Source organism: Garra rufa, chromosome 13, assembly GCF_049309525.1.
Source record: "Garra rufa chromosome 13, GarRuf1.0, whole genome shotgun sequence".
NCBI classification, from domain to species: domain Eukaryota; kingdom Metazoa; phylum Chordata; class Actinopteri; order Cypriniformes; family Cyprinidae; genus Garra; species Garra rufa.
Genome location: NC_133373.1, coordinates 9375103 through 9395441, shown reverse-complemented (window position 1 = coordinate 9395441; position 20339 = coordinate 9375103). Strand labels below are relative to the sequence as shown.

Sequence of the window (20339 nt, the reverse complement as noted above, 5' to 3'; positions counted from 1 at the left end):
GGTTCTGTAAGAAGAAATTCAGTTCAATGGGAGTTACTGTACATGCGTTTATATTTATTAATGGTACAATTATCAAGTATGGGAGAAGGGAACTGGTATATGGACACATACACCATCTGTCTGTTTGGCTCCTCAACTCCAAGACTCTGACTCTCTGGTCTGACACTCCAAAAGTCTAGTCACATCTATTCATGAAGTAAAAAGTTAAAACTTTGGTCATATTTCATAGGAATTTCTCTAATGTGGAATAAAAACATACTGCTCACAAACCTTCAAGGGAGAAGAGGAAGATGACATCATCTCCTTTGATGAAGCTTCGACTCTTCAGGCGATCGTGTCTGATGTAATTACTGTTACCGTAACCCGGCCCTCGGTAGTATGAACTACCATCTGTGTCAGTGACTAGACAGCCTACTTTTCGTGGGTTGTCCCAGAAATACTTAACTTTACCCTTGGCTGCACAAAGAGAGAAGAAAACATCTTTTATTGACTTATATCTCTAAATAATCTGTAACCAAATATCTGTACTTAGCACATAAGCATTAATGGCTCTTAAAAATGCATAATATCTATAATTTTGTGTCTTACAGTCAGTAGAGTTCTTGGTTGGATCTGTAGTGACCATCCTAATGTTGTTCATGCGGTGTTGGATGTCTGGATTCTGGTCCATCAGCTCCATGGATGCCTGTCGCCATGGACATGGCCATTGGAGTTTGTTGTCATAGGGTCCAGAAGTCAAGTGGAAATAGATTGCCATTTTACCTGGGCTTTTTGTCACACCATTAATGTACAAACTAACTTGAAATGAGTAACCATCTGGGGACAGGAAGCGGGGGCTGTAGGTTTTGGAACCGGCATGGGCTTTAGCAAGAATACTAGTAAAATTACGAATACGCCAAGTGTGTTGAGGACAATGGGTCTCTGAGAGGTTGATGTCATCCAGCGACAAACCACCCTTTGATACGTCTCTTCCTTTAACTCCTTCAAACACCACTCTGAATTTGTCAGCGACATTTAATGTAACATGGTATAGTTCCCAAGAGCCTTTGTGTCCACCTAAACAGTGCAAGTAAAAGTTACCCATAGCCTACGGAATTATCTATCAGTGTTTTAAACATTAAGATTTATTACCTCTGATCTTCTGAATGAGTCTCAGGGCTCCTTTGGGGTTTTTAGAGGTGTATTCGCGCACCAAGATGTTCAGCAGATCATCGGCGCCCCCGCTGTTGTAGTGATAGAACTGCAGGCATTGGGAGCGTCTTTTGGGGTAAAAGAGGCAACTTTCCAGATAAGCCTTGTCACCTTGCGTACCTGTGGCTGTGCTGAAATGCATGAAGAACCCAAGCCCTGTAAAATTATAAACTTTATTAGACAGCCTATTAAGCCAGTTTTCTCGCTTTCACTTTGGATATAATAATGGAGTTTAAAGATAATTTTGAATGTCTTATAAAAATCCTTGAAAAGAAATGTTCAGACAAGGTCAAAGAATATTTCCTTATAGTATAAGTAAAATATGTTTATCATGAAGACCAAAATGCACACAGTAAAAGTTGGATGAACACCTTTATCCTTATCTCATTAAGCCAAGGAAGAAAATTTGTAAATGGCATTGAAGCGACAATGACAAGAGTCTGGATTTTGAATGCATCACAACCAAACATATTTGCGTTTATATGGATTTTGGGCCAATGAGATTTCACAATGGGTGGGGCTTCTGAGCATGATGGTATATAAATGGAAACAATTGCAAAATTGTCTTATCTCACTTGCATGACGTTTTATTGCTAGTGAGCATATAAATTAATGCAAAAGTCTGTTGGGTGTTTTTGGGTTGAATTCTGCTTGTGGTTAGGGGTGTCCTAGTCTCGCATGCCCAGACCTTCAGACTGACAGCAGAAGGTCTGGGAACATTGGCTGCTTTAATGGCAAAGGCAAACCCAAGAGGCCATATGTTTAGAGGCATGGAAATGTCACCAAAATAACAGACCGGCGTGTAAAACTGTGGTTGATCCTGATAAGCACTCGTCATCACAGTTGTAAACACAACAGCTTTCTTCTTTCGTGAGGGGGTTTTTGTTTCCATGTGGAATGTTAAAGAACGTGACATACACGTCTCCCGGAAATCCTGTATAAACTAACCAATCTGATGCAGACTGAAGTTTTTCAGCTAAGTTTGCCTTATGCATCAGACGTTTAGCCCACATTCCGTAGGGGTGTTCATACCTTGACATCGACCCAGGTTGGTGTAGTCTGTCTGTGGACCACCCTTTACTCTTTGTACACGAGCCCACTTGGCATTTCCTTGATCACCCTGGATCATACCACAGATATTCGGCTTCTCAAAGTGGCAAGAGTCCAGAAAAGTTGAGGTTGTAGCTGGAAGAATTATGAAAAATGTTTAGGATGCATGTGTGAGAGAAGCCAAGTAGTTGACCAAGCAGACTTTATCTTATCAGTCAGATTAATGTCAATACATTTATAAATAAAAATGGTGGATTATAGAGTCAAGTTCAACCAGTCTTCCACAGAGAGTGCTTAATCATGAACTTACTACAGTTGTACAGTCGATTCAGCTTAAGCAGATCACTGTCACTAAACTCCATACGTTGACCAATCACATCCAAGAATTCTGGTATCTTGGTAATGATGGTTGGCTCATTGGCCTTGCTGAAGGCCGTCTTACTGTAGTGCATGACTGAACCGTAATCATAGGGCACACCGAGAGGGCTTGACACTGTTTCATTGTGTAAAATGAAGTTGTGCTTTCCACCTTAGTGAGAAACAAACCGCAAAACAGTTAATGAACAAATGAGTTTGCATTTAACATTATTATATACTGCATATATAGAAAGATTTTAGGACTTTGGCAAGACAGTATGATGTTATTATTGAGGCATGTATTTAAGAATTCAAAAATTACCGGCTTTAATCTGGTCCCACACTATGGTGACATAGTCGTCTCTGTCAGATCTGGACTGTTCGTGCCAAAAACCCAGCGCATGTAGAAACTCATGCTCCACAGTTCCTAAACTGTCACAGTTTTCACCAATTGACAACTTCTGTTCCCCCATGTGTTGATTCCCTACGTATGAGTAACAGCTGATGGAGCAGAAAAACATCACCTTTCATCACCCTGAAATTCTGCAGCTTTTAATCTTTAAAATGACTCGGGAACATCGAGTTGACTGTGCATGTTCAACATCCTATTGGTTCTTTACAGGAAACAGAAATGATTAATTCACCTCTAGAAGTTATTCATCCTGTGACTGCCCCTTAGGCCTTGTCCCAAATGGCACACTTCATGTGCAATTGCAGTCTTGCGGACTTACAACAGCTGCTGCATGTGCGTGTCTGCTAAGTCCCTGAGACCGTAGGGTGTCCCATTTGTCATTTTAGCTTTCAGAAGCGTGCTCGCGACCGACCCCTTTGCGGCCGCTGTATTCCCTTGAAGTCTACAGCAGACTTCTACATGATCATTTCAGCCACATTACAGTGAGGGAAAAATTATTTGATCAACTGCTAATTGTGTATGTCAGAATAACAAAAAATCCAGAAAAACTCATTTCAAAAAAGTTATACATTGATTTGCATTTTAATGAGTGAAATAAGTATTTCAATCACAGTGGTCAGACATTTCTTGTAGTAGGCAACCAGCTTTGCACACTTCTCAGGAGGGATTTTGTCCCACTCTTCTTTGCAGATCCTTCTATTTATTATGGTGTCAAGGCTGACGTTTGGCAACTCAAACCTTCAGCTCCCTCCACAGATTTTCGATTGGATCAAGGTCTGGAGACTGGCTAGGCCACTCTAGGATCTTAATTTACTACTTCTTGAGCCACTCCTTTGTTGCAGTGGCCGTGTGTTTTGAGTCATTGACATGCTGGAATACCCATGCACAACCCATTTTCAATGCCCCGACTGAGGGAAGGAGGTTCTCACCCAAGATTCGATGGTACATGGCCCATCCATCGTCTCTTTGATGCACTGAAGTTGTCCTATCCCCTTAGCAGAAAAACACCCCCAAAGCATAATGTTTCCACCTCCATGTTTGACAGTGGGGATGGTGTTCTTGGGGTCATAGGCAGCATTCCTCCTCCTCCAAACACAGTTAGTTGAGTTGATGACAAAGAGCTTGATTTTGGTCTCATCTGACCACAACACTTTCACCCAGTTCTCCTCTGAATCATTCAGATGTTCATTGACAAACTTCAGACGGGCCTGTACATGTACTTTCTTGAGCAGGGGGACCATGCGGGCGCTGCAGGATTTCAGTCCTTTACGGCGTAGTGTATTACCAATTGTTTTCTTGGTGACTATGGTCCCAGTTGCCTTGAGATCATTGACAAGATCCTTTCTTTGTAGTTCTGAGCTGATTCCTCACCATTCTCATGATAATTGAAACTCCACAAGGTGAGATCTTGTCATGGAGCTCCAGACCGAGGGAGATTGACAGTTATTTTATGTGTCTTCTATTTGCGAATAATCCCACTAACTGTTGTCACCTTTTTACCAAGCTGCATGGTGATGGTCTTGTAGCCCATTCCAGCCTTGTGTAGGTCTACAATCTTGTCCCTGACATCCTTGGACAGCTCTTTGGTCTTGGCCATAGTGGAGAGTTTGGAATCTGATTGATTGATTGATTCTGTGGACAGGTTTTTTTTTTAAATTCAGGTAACAAACATCTTGTTGCCCGTATAAAAGATACCTAGGAACCAAAAATCTTGCTGATTGATAAGAGATCAAATACTTATTTCAGTCATTAAAATGCAAATAAATTTGTAACTTTTTTTGAAATGTCATTTTTCTAGAGTATTTTGGTTGTTGTTATTCTGTCAAAATACTCACTGTTAAAATAAACCTATTATTAAAATTATAGACTGAACATTTCTTTGTCAGTGGGAAAATGTACAAAATCAACAGGGGATCAAATTTTTTTTCCCTCACTGTACATCACAAAAGTATGGACTCAGAGGAAGACTGCAAGGGCTTAGGGTGCAATTTGTGACAGGGTGCATACCGGAAGGAGAAATGATTAATTCACCTCTGGAGTTTTCACCTCTTGAGTTGTTCAACATGACAGCAGTATTGAATACTGAAATAAGTTAATAATTGCCAGCCTTCCTTACAAACACGTTTACAGTTACATGATGCGTTTCTGGTCTCAAATTGATCAGCAAAATGATCCAATCTTCCCATCACTAGTAGTGAGGTCTGTGGCAGACTTCTACCTGACAGTCAATGCGGCATTATGTCATGAAAGTGTGGACTTTCATGACAGGAAAACTGTAGGGTTTAGGTTGCGTTTTGGGACAGGGTCATACAGACATGTCTATGAGTGGGCGGGACGCTTTGGATTCTAGAGAGCATTTGATTGGACAGAAAGTTTGATGAGAAGCTGAAGTGCAGGATGATGTCATCAAAATCGTTGATTTATATTGGTTGAAGTTAGAGACTGTAAGTTTTGAATGCTTTTATCTTCTAAATGCGAATTCTGTGCAATTTTGGAGCACACTAGCTTATAATTAACCTTAAGGCTAACATATTCAATTTCGATTTTATGGGAATCTAAAACTAGGATAAAAAAAATGAAAAACTTTAAATAAAAAAGTGACAAATGTGAATAGAATTTCGATTGTGCGAAGATGAGTTTAAATGTGTGTAATGTTTTAAAGTTTTCTCACCCGTTGCCTTTAAAAATGAAAATGAAGTTTGGCTCACTACGCCAGGGTTTGAAGTCAATACAGGTCTTGAGTCTGAATTGTTCAAATGCTTTCAGTATCACACCTTTGGCATTGATTTCTATCAAAAGAAAAGAAAAGAAAAAGAGCAAGTAAAACAGAAGGGCAGTGAGTGAGCAATTTGAAGCAAGTATTAAGTTGGAATTAGAATGTCAGATACAGATCAAAGCTGTTTTTATATATTCACAGACCAAGGTTGCAGTCGAGGAAGTACGGCACAGTGGTCGGCCAACGATACTTTTCACCCAGAATTGTGTTTCTGACTCCTCCCTGTTAAATATGGATTTATTTTATTTAACAAAGTTGTATTATTTTGATGTTTAGTGCTTGAAACTTTACTTTACTCATCATTAGTTTGACCTCCTGAGGTTAAGAATTTTCTAAAGGTTAAGAATTTTCTAAAAATATTTTATTATTTTTCAGGCCCAGAGATTCAGGCCCGGTTTTGTACCCTATTTGTGAAAAGTGGCATAAGAATTTGTTCAAAGAAAACACTGACCTCCTGTATCAGAATATCTCCTTCCACCAGATGAAGTCCTGCCGCTGTTGAACAAGACAGCAGTTAATGTAAAAATGTCACAGAAATTATGCTAGATTTAAAATATGATATTAATGTTTCCACAAACCTTCATTTATATCAAATATATCCCAGTCTTTTCCATCATTCACATCAATTTCTGTATTCCCTACAAAAATAAATGAATTAATTAATTTAAAAAGGTCAAATTCAGAGCATAATATATAAATACATTTAAAACGTCTCAGGTTATGTATTTAACCATGGTTCCCTGAGATACACAACATTCGTTTCTTCATCTAAAGCTTACACCCAATGCATGGCGAAGAGACTAGAGGACGCAGTATCTCGTTCCCTATCTTAGGGAACCATGGTTACATATATAACCTGAGACGTTCCCTCTCGAGGGAACTCAAACCGCATCCTCTAGGGGTCGCTATGAGGAATGAATATACCCACGCTGCGATGCTGAGAAGAGTGCATGCTATTAGAGTGAGCACTGAGTACCAACTTCCTTAAGTTAAGTAAATTGCCCCTGGGACGTTAGTGACGGCTGTCAGTGACGTTATCCCCCTCGGCCAAAGGCCAGAGCTGTTACCCACTTCCCTGCATAGGGTCAGAAGGCTGGACCCAGGGTAGAGCTCAATGCTTGGAATCAAGGAGACTCCTTCAGGGGGATACGGCTAAGTACCTAGGATAAGCTAGACCTGCCTGTCATGTAGGAGCTACCACTAGCTCTGAATGGGTCTGTTCCCTCAGGAACCGACTCACAGAACAAGGGAAGCAGTTCCTGTGGACTTCTTTTTTTTTTTTTTTTTTGAAACAGTTCTAATAAGGCAACCTAGGAGTGCCTCGACACGTCGTAGGTAGCAGATAGTCAAGAGGTATCTGCGATGATACCTAAGTGGAGTTGGGCCCAAGGAGACCAGGGTTTTAAACCAACTCAAAAATGGGAATGAAGTTTAGCGCGTCACCCATACCAAACAGGATTTTTTTTTAAAAGTTCACAAAGACTTGGTGTCTTGCTGACGCTGGCCAGTTTCATTGTCGTTTTTGTATGTATTCTTCAGACACGAATCATGCTGACAGCATTCCCCATAGCGACCCCTAGAGGACGCGGTTTAATTTCCCTTGAGAGGGAAACAGTTGTGATTATTGAATACATAATTGTTGATTGTTATGACTCACCTGTGAGTGAAGATATTGGCTTTGAAAGAAAACATTTGAGTGGTAAGTGTCAAAGATGTCCATTTACAGTGCAAGCTTTGTATATTTTTATAACCTGGTATTATAAAATACCCACAAACTATATCATAAAACATGTATCATTACACTATAATAGTTTTGCTCTAAAATATGATCATTTGTTTTTGTTTAGCACAATATTAATCAACGCATAATCACAAAATCATCGCTTCTATGACATCTGAATTCTACACTCACCAAACACAGCGCTGTGGCGCACATGCACAGAATCAGCAATGTATGGAAAGACTCCATGATCACTTCACTCTGAGCCGTTATCTTCAGAACATCAGCGCATTGTGCATTAACCAGTTTATAGAACAAAAGAGTTTAGTTTGCAATGATACAAGCTTGTATCCGATAGTATATGATTTATAATGATAAACGTAATATTATTAGACATGATAGAAGTAATTATTAAATATGATCTGGCTAAGAGTCAGAAGTAGTTTAAAGGAACAGTTTACCCAAATTGAAAATTTTCTGAAGATGTACTCACCCTTATTATGGAAAAATGTTTCCAACTCTTATTGTGAGGCAATAACTTGTAGAATAGGAAAAACCGGGTTTATTCTTGCAAGAAGGTCAGAAAGTCATACAGAGCATCTGCAGAGTGTGTGAGAAAGAGGAGCTCTGACTGTTTATTTATATCTGAATCAAACCAGGATGTTTCTAGATCATCCAATCATAATGCATACTCAATGTATGTTTCCTTTTAGGGTATCTGTCTATTTCCCCTCAGACTAGGGCTGATTAAGTATTTAATGCAAAGCATCTTCCAAAAAGTCGGAGGATCAGATGAACTGAACCAGTACTAAATTTCAGGGGCTTAGTCATCTATGATGGAATAGGGTCTAAATCTAGGAAATCGTCATTTTTGGGCACCTGCACATACAGTGAGGGAAAAAAAGTATTTGATCCCCTGCTGACTTTGTACGTTTGCCCACTGACAAAGAAGTGCTCAGTCTATAGTTTTAATGGTAGGTTTATTTGAACAGTGAGAGAAAGAAATAACAACATGATGACATTAACTAAGTGTTGTTCCTGAGGCTTGCTACAGTATAACTGCAGAGAGAAAAGGGGGCTGGCTAACCACAGAGTGCGAAGGGGGTTGAGAAAGTGGCTGTTGGTGAGCCCGCAGTGAGGGAGAGGTAAGATGAAGAAGCAAGATGCTACTAACCACTGACAACTCCAACTTGCTGCTTGTTAAAAAATATTGAGGTATTGAGCTGTTGGAGGGAAAATCTGACCGTAATGTAGGAACTTGTGAAAATCAGGGAAATGGTTATCTATCTTTCATAGTTGATTCTGGCACTACAAGTTCAGTGATTAGAACAACTGACTTTCCCCATTAGCAAAATATTGGCCCGTGCATGGGCAGCCTTCACTAGTTCCACGCTATTAATCTACAACAATATCTGTTTCACTATTAATACTTTTCAGCTACTATAACTTGTGACTATAACAAAAATTAAAATTAGCCCATTATTTACTCACCCTCTAGGCGTCTTAGGTGTCTTCCTTCTTTAAGACGAATGCAGTCGGAGTTATATTAAAAAATGCTCTAGCCCCTTTAAGCTTTATAATGGCAGTGGGTGGGTCTTTCTCTTCGTTTATCAAAAACAAGTCGAATCTTTTGCTATGGGTTTGATTATGCACAGTCGACTACACAGAAGCTACAACGATTTATCATGCCGTATTAAAGAGCACCAAAACAGTATTTATTGCTTGAATTTCCTCATAAAATAGACAGAATTTAAAATTTGAGGCTTTGTTTCATTGCGATTTATGGGATAGGAGGCGCACTATGTAGGCTACTGTTCATTCAGCAACTGAAAACAGCATAGACCAAAAGATCGACTAGGATTTACAAATCAATATTGATTATAAAAATGAGAATATATTAAAATAGCTGTCACTGCTGGGTGTGGTGTTGAACATGAAAAGGTAGGCCGTTTCATATGTTCTCTTTGAAATAAATGCAAAAGCCTATCGTCCTGTAGGTTTATAATAAAAAAAAAAAAAATGTGAACGAAAATAAATGCAATTAAATGTGTTATTAGGATTAAAATTTGAAAATTAAAATGATGGGTAATGGATTATGACGGAATTTTTACGACCCTGTCCGTCAAAATGACGCAACCTCTTGGAATCTCATTCTGACGGCACCCATTCACTGCAGAGGATCCATTAGAGAGCAACTGATGTAATGCTACATTTCTCCAAATCTGTTCTGATGAAGGAACAAACTCATCTACATCTTGGATGGCATGAGGGTGAGATTATTATTTTTTAGTCTATTCCATTTAGTCTATTTCTTTCACTGCACACATCTTTTCCACAGTAGAATGTTTTATTAAGACTTTTATTGCACTTTTTTTTTATTTAAACATTTTCCAAAAGAAATTCCCACAAACAATAGTACAAGCATAAGTGTATATTACATGATTTAAATGTTGTATCTGAAAATAAAGTGCAAGAAGAGCTAAAGTGCAAAAAGTTGCTAGTAATTTTAAAGCTTTGGTTTTGGTTTTGATGCATCAATAGAATATGACAATACCTCTTAATCACATAACAATTTTCTGTTGCTTTAAAAGTATTTCAATCAAAATAAAAAATCCATCCACATATTATATTTTACATAGCATTGGTAAAATCCTTCAATATCACATCTTCAATATACCATATCTTTGACTGATTTCCTGGTGGTTCAAAATCTCCCTCCCAAGATTTTTTTTTTTTGTCCAAAAAAAAAAAAGAAACATCTGAGAACTGTTGTCATGTCTAAAAATTCTCCCTATACGATGCTAGAATAGCACACTGAATGTTCATCTCATCAGTCTGGTTGAGATTCTGTGGGTCAGAGAGGAAATAAAGGATTACACTTAAACTTTGACATGTGTGTGAATATACATATATTAGGGCAACGTTCTTTGATTTGTGTACATGTACATGACTTACAGTTATATCATCCAGGTAGTAGCAGTGGCGCAGATTGAGATGGCCAATGAAGTTGCGGCTGTAGTACTGTGGATCACCGTGGGGTGTCTGCACACACACTGGACACACCTAGAGGGCGCCATAGGGCACAAAAAAATCTTGAGTGTTTCTCTGTTACTGATACTAGCGCAATCAGCAATACTGAGTCATTCAAAACGAAACTGTCTTATTTGGGGATGTAAAATGCAAGCAAGATATGTATAGGTTGATTCCCCTGAAAAGTGTAGCACTGTGACTTTTAGAGATATCAAAACATTCTGTAATTATGTAACTATGTATATAAAAAACGAATTAATGTTTCAAATGAAGGTGGTGTAAGTTTAATTGAACATAACACTCTTAAAAATAAAGGTGCTTCACGAGACCATCGAAGAACCTTTAACATCTGAAGAATCTTTCTGTTTCACAAAAGGTTCTTTGTGGTGAAAGGTTCTTCAGATTATAAAAATGTAAGAAATAATGGTTCTTTACGACTGTTTCACACATACTCCGCCTGTTTCACGCCGGTTTGCAGGACGTAAGCAGCGTTTATTTTTCCGGCGCCCATGCTACAGTTTTTCTTGATTGCTTTGACCTGGTTAAAGAAACTAGGATCCACTCAGTTTTCATCATCACTATCTCAGCAGAGCAGAAGACACCTCTTGCAAATGTGTTAACCCTTTCCCATTGGATTGACACATTTTCCCCACCCTTTTGCAAAACAGTTAACACACATGTCATTCAAGCAGTCCATACTCCATTGTTTTAGCTATGCTAACCAAACAGAAAGCATCTATTCCTCACTATTAGAAACTACCTAGATCAGTATGAAATCACTGAAGCACCCATTTGACACTGCTTCACACAAATCTTCAATTAGCAATCAGCCTGCAGGCCTTACAAAAAAAAAGTGCCACATCTGTGCTGTTCTTTGCCAGCATGGATGGAGGAGGTCTAACGCAGATGAGAATGAGAGTATGTAGAGGGGTCAGAGCAAGAGGAGGTGGAGGTGTCGTTGGAAGGGCTTCAGATGAAGTTTCAGATGAAATTCTGGCAACTGTTATTAATCCCATTATCAATCATGGCTTCCCTGCTGAAAAAACCAGCATATGCTGGTTAGGTATGTTTTGGTGCTGCATGCTGGTTTTAGCTGGTCCTTTGCTGGTTAATGCTGGTCCTTTGCTGGTTTATGGACCAGCATTAACCAGCAAAATGACCAGCATGAACCAGCAAAGGACCAGTTAAAACCAACATCCCAGCACCAAAACATACCTAACCAGCATGTTTTTTTTTCAGCAGGGTTTTCTCTTAGAGAGGCTGGACAAAGAGTCCAAAATGTTCTAAACTGAAACTCTGTTGCATCCATTGTCAGAAATTTTTCAACAGGAGAACAAGTAATGTTGCTGTACAGTAGATACAGAAATATCTTCAGTGATATACTTTATGTAACTGTTTCCTCATTCCCATTATATGTATTCTTTAGCAGGGGTCATCGAACTTGATCCTGGAGGGCCGGTGTCCTGCAGAGTTTAGCTCCAACTTGCCTCAACACACCTGCCTAGAAGTTTCAAGTATACCTATTAAGACCTTGATAAGCTGGTTCAGGTGTGTTTGATTAGGGTTGAAGCTAAACTCTGTAGGACACCGGCCCTCCAAGACTGAGTGTGGTGACCCCTGCTTTATAGAATCCAAAGGCTAACATTCTGTGGTGGTAGTGCTGAGAAGGCCATTGTAAACATGGTTGTGGCAAACAATGCCATAAGGCTGCGTGAAATCATAAAAGATTTTATTTTTATTTTCTTAATTTCTTATACTCCAATAGATTTTACTGTATTTTGGTTTACATTTATTCTCCGTTTACAGTATTTCAGTTTTCAGACACAGTTTGAAAAAAAAAAAAAGAATGTCATGGAATCAACAAAAAATGCATCAAAGCATTTCTTATTCTTGATCCAATTCTTGAGTTCTGTGTTTTGTATTTTGTTGTCCATTGTGTAATGATGTTGACCATGAGTGCCACTGTTTAGGCCTGTGTGTTATAACTGTTTTGAATATGTGGAGTTTGAGTTGACGGCTGCATCAAAGCAATCAAGAAAAACTGTAACAGAGTAGATCATTCACACCGCACACAGAGGCGGCTCCGCAGCGAGTTTTGGCGCCGAGTCTATTTTTGCTGCGCCGCTTACGCCTGTTTCACACATACTCCCGCCTGTTTCACACATAGCTACTCCTTAGTGCGTGCTATGCTCTGCGTATTTTTTTCCGCACCCATGTTAACGGATTAGAGCGTTCACACTGCACACGGTTGAGGTCCGGCAGTGTGTTCCAGGAGCGCGGCGTTTGCAGCAGTGCCGCGATCGTTTCCGCACCGAGTCTATTTTTTGCTGTGCTGCAATTACAGTTTTTTACAGACGCTAGGACACATTTCTCAATTCTTAGGTCACTTTTGCAAAACTCTTCACACAGTGAGCACAACAGAAGTCTATGTAGGCTAAACTGAGGATCAATTATCATTGTTTTGGCACAAAATGCATTCAATGACTACATCTCTCAAATTTCATGAATTCTTTTCTCACTCAGACACAACAACTGCCAAAAATCTTTGTACGTACAGCACATTTTGCACGTGCTTACATACTGTTTTCAAAACTGTTAAACTTATGTTCAAAACAATAACATAATGCAAAACTGAACAAGACAGCAAAATTCAACAGCAATATTTTATTGAATCATATTTCAAATCTAAAAATGCAGTAGATTAGCATTACTTTTTTATCTGTATCAGTTTATGGTGTGTTTACAAATTTTTGTATTTTGGAATTACTTAGTACAAAAAATAAATACGATACGAATTCTGCATCATGTCTGATTCATTTCAGTAACATATATTGCAGTTATAAACAATATATATTGCAATTATAAACAGATGTTTCCTTGTTTTACACAAGAAAACAGTGTGTAATGCTAGTGTTTTTTAGGTCATTGTTTTGTGGGTGACAAAGTGTGTTTGTCGGCTGTCAACCTTTGCTAGTGTTCTGAAAGAATAAGTTTATTTGAGACCTGAATAAAGTGTTTTGGTAGTTGTAGTGCATTTTGAATGTGAAATGAACTGCTTTGCCAAGCTGAAAGTTGGTTAGGAGAATTGTGTGAAGAGTTTTGCAAAAGGGACCTAAGTATTGAGAAATGTGTCCTAGCGTCTGTAAAAAACTGTAAAGAGACATTAAAGAGACTGAATTACAGTTTTTCTTGATTGCTTTGATGTAGCCATCAACTCAAACTTTACATTTTCAAAACAGTTAACACACAGGCCTAAACAGTGGCACGCATGGTCAGAATGACATATTTTGTTTGCAAAAGGCTTAAAATGTGCCAAAACATTTAAAATAGGCAACAAAATCTAATTTTACCTTCAAACAACACAACTTGCAAACAAGTATTTGAGCTCTTTCAGTCAATCATTACACAATGGACAACAAAATACAGAACTCGAATCAGTGAACTATTGCTTGTCATTGTAGCCTATTGCCAGTGCCATTTGTGGTCTTTCTATATAGTCAAATTTGCCTTTTTGCAAAGAATTGGATCCAGAATAAGAAATTATTTGATGCATTTTTTCTTGATTTCATGACATTCTTTTTTTTTTCAAACCGTGTCTGAAAATTGAAATACTGTAAATATTATCCTCCTCTTCCTCGACCCCTCTACTTCTTACCCTCACTCTCATCTGCCTTAGACCTCCTCCATCCATGCTGGCAAAGTACAACATAGATGTGGCACCTTTTTTTTACAAGGCCTGCAGACTGATTGCTAATTGAGAATTTGTGTGAAGCAGTGTCAAACAGGTGCCTTAGTGATTTCATTCTGATCAAGATAGTTTCTAATAGTTAGGAATAGATGGTTTCTGTTTGGTTACCATAGCTAAAACAATGGAGTATGGACTGCTTGAATGACATCCGTGTTAACTGTTTTGAAAAAGGGTGGGAAAAATGTGTCAATCCAATGAGAAAGGGTTAACATATTTGCAAGAAATGTCTTCTGCTCTGCTGAGATAGTGATGATGAAAACTAAGTGGTTGCTAGTTTCTTTAACCAGGTCAAAGGAATTAAAAAACTGTAAATAAAGTATACCGTGTTTCACAGTCAAAGTGTGGCTTTTTGGCTAAGTTTAAAACAAGGAAACGTACACTTTTAAATAAACAAGGCAACATAATAGATTCACTTGTGGAGGTAGAAAAGAAAAGTTCTTTAAGGGATTGCTTTTAATAAAGATTTAATGCGAAAGAAAGGCACGTGAGCCGACTGTTCCTATCTGTGGTAAGTTTTAATTTAAAATATTTGTGATAGCCCAATTTCAATAAGAAAAGGAAGTTATACCTATGCTGTCTTTAAATGTGTTGCAACTTGCTTGAGCAACTCAATATACAAATCTAGAAGTCAGTTGCATTGAATAATACATTGTTTATATTTTTGGGCTTAAACGTGAATATGTTAACAATTGTATTGCACTGTGATAAAAGATGATCACAATGCTGAAAAAGCACGTTTGGATTTAAATTCAAAATAATGGATGAATGTTGTGTTTGTGGTAAACAGCCACGGATCATGAACGACCTGCAAACGCATCCTGTGTGAAAGCAAAATAAGTCCGTGCTCCCAGCTAACAATTTTTTTTGGTTCCCAGAACGTTCTCTGTAGGTTAAAAAAAGTAAATATAAAAATAAAATTATATAAATAAAAAAATAAATATAAAATTAAAACCTAAAAATAACCTGCAGGGAACGTTCTGGGAAGGTTCTTTTTAGGTTATAAAATGAAAACAAAAAATATCCTGCAGGGAACATTCTGAGAACGTTTTTTATGGGTTATTAAAAAGAGAACCTACAGGGAATGTTCTGGGAACGTTTTCACTTGGTTCCCGGAAAAAAATAAGTTACCAAATGGGAACCATATAGGAACGTTAGGGGAAAGTTATGTGTTTGCTTGGCTGCTTCTGCACTACATACACACTGAAGACAAAGTATGTGTAAAACAGGCATTAGAAAACCTTTGACTGAATGGTTCTTTGGAACCAAAATGGTTCTTCTATGGTTTCACTGTGAAGAACCTTTTAAAGCCCCTTTATTTTTAAGAGTGTATAATTGGATATTAGAATCACTTCACATGATCTATACACATGAATGCTGACTGACCACACTTTTGATGTCATTGGCATGATGTTCATTGCAGTGATCACGTAGATCGAGTTCATCCAGTCCATTATCCTGGCAGTACGGACATGTGAAAGTCCTCACAGTAAAACTGAAAAGAAAAACTCAGGAAAATAAGTACATGTCAAAGACTGGATTTTTGAGTGTTCTTAGCAAAATACGAGCTTAATAGGAACTAAATATAACATAAATGATGTCTCTTACTGAAATATGTGGTAGAATACCCATGAAAGATTTACATTATTTTAAAAATCCACATTTTATACATATTTTGGATTATGTGGGCATCATTATTTCGATGATGTGAAATGGTTGCACTCAGTGCAACCTATTAAATAAATACCTGTTGCTATTCTTACCGCAATAAAACTCAAAAAATAAAATACTGATTCATTGACCACAGCTACCGAAAGAGTTTACAGTTGGTGATGGATGTAAGCGTAAGCTTAAACCAAATGCTGTACCATTGATTTTCCTCACAAGGAGTCTAAACACAACATTAGGTGAAATCGTGCTGAGAAATTCTTTCAGAGGCATGTTTGTATCCTGCAAGGAGGGCATCTAGCGTTTCTTGTCTCTGCCATTTGTAAGCTCTTTCTGTCACTGTGGTCTATTAAAAGCCTCAAGACATCGGGGCTAAAGTGGAGAGAACAAAGACGCAGGTCTTCAGGAAGTTTTATTGCCCACGGGCATCTTCTCATTCTTTCCTCATCTTGTTATTGCTAGGAAAGCATTGAGACCTTACATTGCTTCTCTTGTTGCCCTTTGACTGAAAATTGCCATACAGTGTGGCATCATATCTGTATTTTATTTTCTGAGTTGTGGTGTGGTAAAAATAGCAACAGGTAGCGGCAGTAGCTCAGAGTGTAACCATTTGATGCACCCCCCCCCCCCAAATATGTTTAAAACGATTTTGGTTTTCTACTAAATTTGTCAGACATAATAAGAGACATAATGTCTTATGTGTCTTTGTCAGACACATAAGAGACATAATTTACATTATATTAAGCCATACAAGTCTAAATAGCCGGGGTTCCCTTTAAGCTAAAAACTAAAGGTTCTAAAATGGGAAATCAGTTTTAGTATCATTTTGTGTCCCCCAAATAATCTTTTTTTTTTCACTATAAAAAAAATTTTGTCCAATGGAATATTAAAGATTCTTCATGGAACCCTACTGCCCTCCAAAGGCAAAGCACAGTAACTACACATTTGGTCAAAATTAAGTTAAGGCTTAAAATTGGCTTTGTGACAACTGTTTTGTCTTGTGGCAAAGTCTCCTGATTCAATTTTTTCCCATTTCTGAGAAATGAAAGTGTCAAAATTGCAGTAACTGCAAAATCCAAACTAATACCATATATAGTGTAGAAACTTTACAAGCATGTTTCTCAGTTTCAGTGTTGGTTACTGCACTTTGCCTTTGTAGGGCAACATAGAGGCCAATAAAGTACCTTTATGTTTAATAATAACCTGACTGATTATCTTTCTAAAATGATATGCCAACATAAATACATGTAATTTTGAATTGTGTAAATTGTGCATGTCATGGGAGCGTACACTATATTTTAGACAAACGTTTGTGGATGAGAAAAATCTGATAAAAGTGTTGTAAGCACCAATTTACAGTAGCAAGAGATGTAGTAAAATCCTTTCATTTTCATTTTCACTTTATGCACATCTACGGGGTTTTCCAAGCTGTTTTCCATGTACAGTCATCTAGAACAGGGATTTTTAGGGGAACACAAAAAGGATCATAGAGGATCCATGTGAAAATTAAGAGAAAAGCAGTATAAGAAATGTATCACCTTTAAAGTTGTGCAAATTAAGTTCTTAGCAATGCATGTAAGTTTTTACGGTAGGATATTTACAAAATATCTTCATGGAACATGATCTTTACTTAATATCCTTTTTTGAATAAAAGAAAAATCTATAATTTTGACCTAATGATTTTGACCTAATGATTTTTGTCATAAAACAAAACTTAATAATTTTGACCTATACAAAAATGTGTGAAAATGAAGAAAAAACAGTATAAGAAATGTAGAAATAAATACATAATAAAAATAAGATTAAAATAGCTAAATAATTAAATAAATAAATAATAAAAAATACATTTAAATAAATAAACAACATAAATAATAAAATTTATTATAAAATAATAAAAATAAAAACTAATAAATATTTGGATTAGATCTTTACATATGAAAATATTTTATTTGGGCATCTGTGGCATCTAATATACTGAAAATTCCTGCCATTGTGTGCCTTAAGGTTAACATTTGTTGAATTACCGGAATACCCAAGCATATGTGACCCTAGACCACAAAACCAGTCATAAGTGTAAAGTTTTCAAAACTGAGATTTCAAAATCTATATAAATAGGCTTTCCATTGATGTATGGTTTGTTGGGATAGGACAATATTTGGCTGAGATACAACTATTTAAATATTTAAAATATTGATTAAAATCACTTTTAAAGTCGTCCAAATGAAGTTCTTAGCAATGAATGTTACTAATCAAAAATTTAATTTTTATATATTTACGGTAGGAAATTTACAAAATATCTTCATAGAACATGACCTTTACTTGGAGTAAAAAAATAAAATAATAATTTTGACCTATACAATGTATTTTTGGCTATTGCTACAAATATACCCGTGCTACTTAAAGGAACACTCCACTTTTTTTGGAAATAGGCTCATTCTCCAACTCCCCCCGAGTTAATAAGTTGAGTTTTACCGTTTTGAAATCCATTCAGCCGTTCTCCTGTTCTGGCGATACCACTTTTAGCATAGCTTAGCATAGATCACTGAATCCTATGAGACCAATATAGCATCGCATTCAAAAATGACCAACAAGTTTCGATATTTGTCCTTTTTAAAACTTGACTGTTCTGTAGTTAAATTGTGTACTAATACTGGCGGAAAATGTAAAGCTGCGATTTTCTAGGCCGATAAGATTAGGAACTACACTTCCATTCCGGCGTCAAGGAAGTTTGCTGCCGTTGGAGAATGAGCCTATTTCCAAAAAAAAAAAAAAAAAAAAAAAAAAAAGTGGAGTGTTCCTTTAAGACTGGTTTTGTTGTCCAGGGTCACATGTTAATTAGAAGGGGTTTCCCACATGCTTTTGGCAATACAGTGCATTTCTGAACAGAAATGAATAAACAGATGTCCTCACCCCTGAGGTTGTGGATTCATCCCCATGAGAGAGATCTCCGTTTGCCATGGCCTATGAATGAAACAAAATATATGAGCTCCAAAGCATAGTGTCAATCAAATAATTATCCTCTTGATGGGTCTTACCATCCATCCAATGCAGACTGCAAATTTTCCTGGGATGGGGCGGGGTTTACTGGCAGTGGAGCTGGGGCAGGTTGGATAAGACCAATCGGGGCAACATTAATGGGTGCAAGTTGTGAGGCAGCAATTAAATTTGCAAGTGGAGCTCTGATCCGAGGCATAGGAACGGGCCGTGCAGAGGAAATTGAAGGAAGAGGGGCTTGATTTTGTGGGGCCGGTGGTGGGGCGGCTTGATCGGCAATGTCTGCCTGTTGTGCCACTGAATTCTGAAGTAGGCCGAGGAGACTGTTGGTTTAAAAGAAATGATAAATGCTTTAGCGTTTGACAGAAAATACACTAAATAATGACATTTGACACATGATCTGAGACTTACTTCTGTATGTTTGAGCCAACAGGTCTTCTTGAACTAAATGATTGAACCCCCCCTGGCAGGATTTGCTGCATATGCCTTCTTCTACCAGGAGGCTAAAAACAAAAATATTCATTAGCATGCAGTCCTTGATGACCTCCACACAGAGACAGACGCACTTTACCAAGATGTGTACTTACCACCATTTGATTTGCAAAATCCTGGTTGTTTACTGAGCTTCTGCAGTGTGGACAATGAGGCCTGTATCGAAAAGATTGACTGAGGCATCGCTGGCAAATTCTGCAAGTACAAAGAGGGACAAAGAGTGCCTGGATGAGACAGTAAAATAATCAACTACCATCAACAAGACTATAAAAGATTGTTTGGCAATGCTGGCAATGTTGGTAAACCCATCATGTGGTGGAATTTCCCTTTAGAAATACTTTCACTTTTTGCTGACAGTAAATGCTCAGGTTATTTATCAGAAATGGTGTGCACTTTGTGGATAAGAAGAGACTGCAAATGCATAGTACATTAAAAAAAATCACAAATGCAGCAAATAACACAAATATCCACCATAAAAGCTACAAAAGATGTTTTTGGAGAAATTTTACTGAAGATTTACTGAAAGACTTTGATTTACAATGACAAATATGACATATTTTACAAATATACATAAAAAAAAAAAAAAATACACCGCATTACTGTACAGTATAAACTTGTAAACCATATATTAGCATTTATTAAAATTATGTTAACAAACCTACAAGTTTGCCCCACAAGTTTGTCTGTTTGTAAAGTCATCAAAATCCCCATCTATGTTCAAAATAATCCACACTTACACTTTTCCGCAGCATGGAGATGGTTGAGAAGGATTCTGTATGTTTTCCTTGCACACAGGACACTCTTCTGAAGCAGACATGTCTATATCGTCTGCTGTCTAGTCTACTGGCAGTCGAGCCTCTGCTGCTATCTTCACTTTCAGGTTGCACAGCTTAAATGCAGTCCA

At 37.6% G+C, this 20339-nt stretch overlaps 2 protein-coding genes across 2 annotated transcripts; both read right to left on the bottom strand.

Moving 5' to 3' along the window:
• Window positions 1-262: 262 nt before the first annotated feature.
• On the bottom strand, window positions 263-7300 carry LOC141283376 (meprin A subunit beta-like). The gene is made up of 11 exons (XM_073816657.1): window positions 7270-7300; window positions 6365-6424; window positions 6238-6281; window positions 5930-6008; window positions 5682-5799; window positions 2921-3099; window positions 2552-2770; window positions 2224-2376; window positions 1132-1347; window positions 589-1056; window positions 263-456 (listed from the first exon to the last, which is right to left on the bottom strand). The coding sequence occupies exons 1-11, from the start codon at window positions 7298-7300 to the stop codon at window positions 263-265; spliced, it is 1761 nt and encodes a 586-aa protein (XP_073672758.1).
• Window positions 7301-9851: 2551 nt separating this feature from the next.
• rnf125 (ring finger protein 125, E3 ubiquitin protein ligase) lies at window positions 9852-20291 on the bottom strand. Its single transcript, XM_073817062.1, has 8 exons — window positions 20173-20291; window positions 19531-19630; window positions 19355-19446; window positions 18985-19266; window positions 18860-18910; window positions 15668-15776; window positions 10462-10569; window positions 9852-10353 (listed from the first exon to the last, which is right to left on the bottom strand). Exons 1-8 carry the CDS (start codon window positions 20250-20252, stop codon window positions 10285-10287), a joined length of 891 nt encoding a protein of 296 aa, XP_073673163.1. The 5' UTR covers window positions 20253-20291; the 3' UTR covers window positions 9852-10284.
• Between the last annotated feature and the right edge of the window lie 48 nt (window positions 20292-20339).

Excerpts from the sequence above, each read along its gene's own strand:
- LOC141283376 (XM_073816657.1), bottom strand. The coding sequence starts at position 7,300 with ATGAAACTGGCCAGCGTCAGCAAGACACCAA. Across the intron at positions 2,377-2,551 it reads GAATCGACTGTACAACTGTA|CTACAACCTCAACTTTTCTG; the intron begins GTAAGTTCATGA and ends TAATTCTTCCAG. Across the intron at positions 1,348-2,223 it reads CAACCTGGGTCGATGTCAAG|GGCTTGGGTTCTTCATGCAT; the intron begins GTATGAACACCC and ends ATAATTTTACAG.
- rnf125 (XM_073817062.1), bottom strand. The coding sequence starts at position 20,252 with ATGTCTGCTTCAGAAGAGTGTCCTGTGTGCAAGGAAAACATACAGAAT. Across the intron at positions 19,267-19,354 it reads GTTGGCTCAAACATACAGAA|TCTCCTCGGCCTACTTCAGA; the intron begins GTAAGTCTCAGA and ends TTAAACCAACAG. Across the intron at positions 10,570-15,667 it reads CCAATGACATCAAAAGTGTG|GTGTGTCCAGTGTGTGTGCA; the intron begins GTCAGTCAGCAT and ends GGCGCCCTCTAG.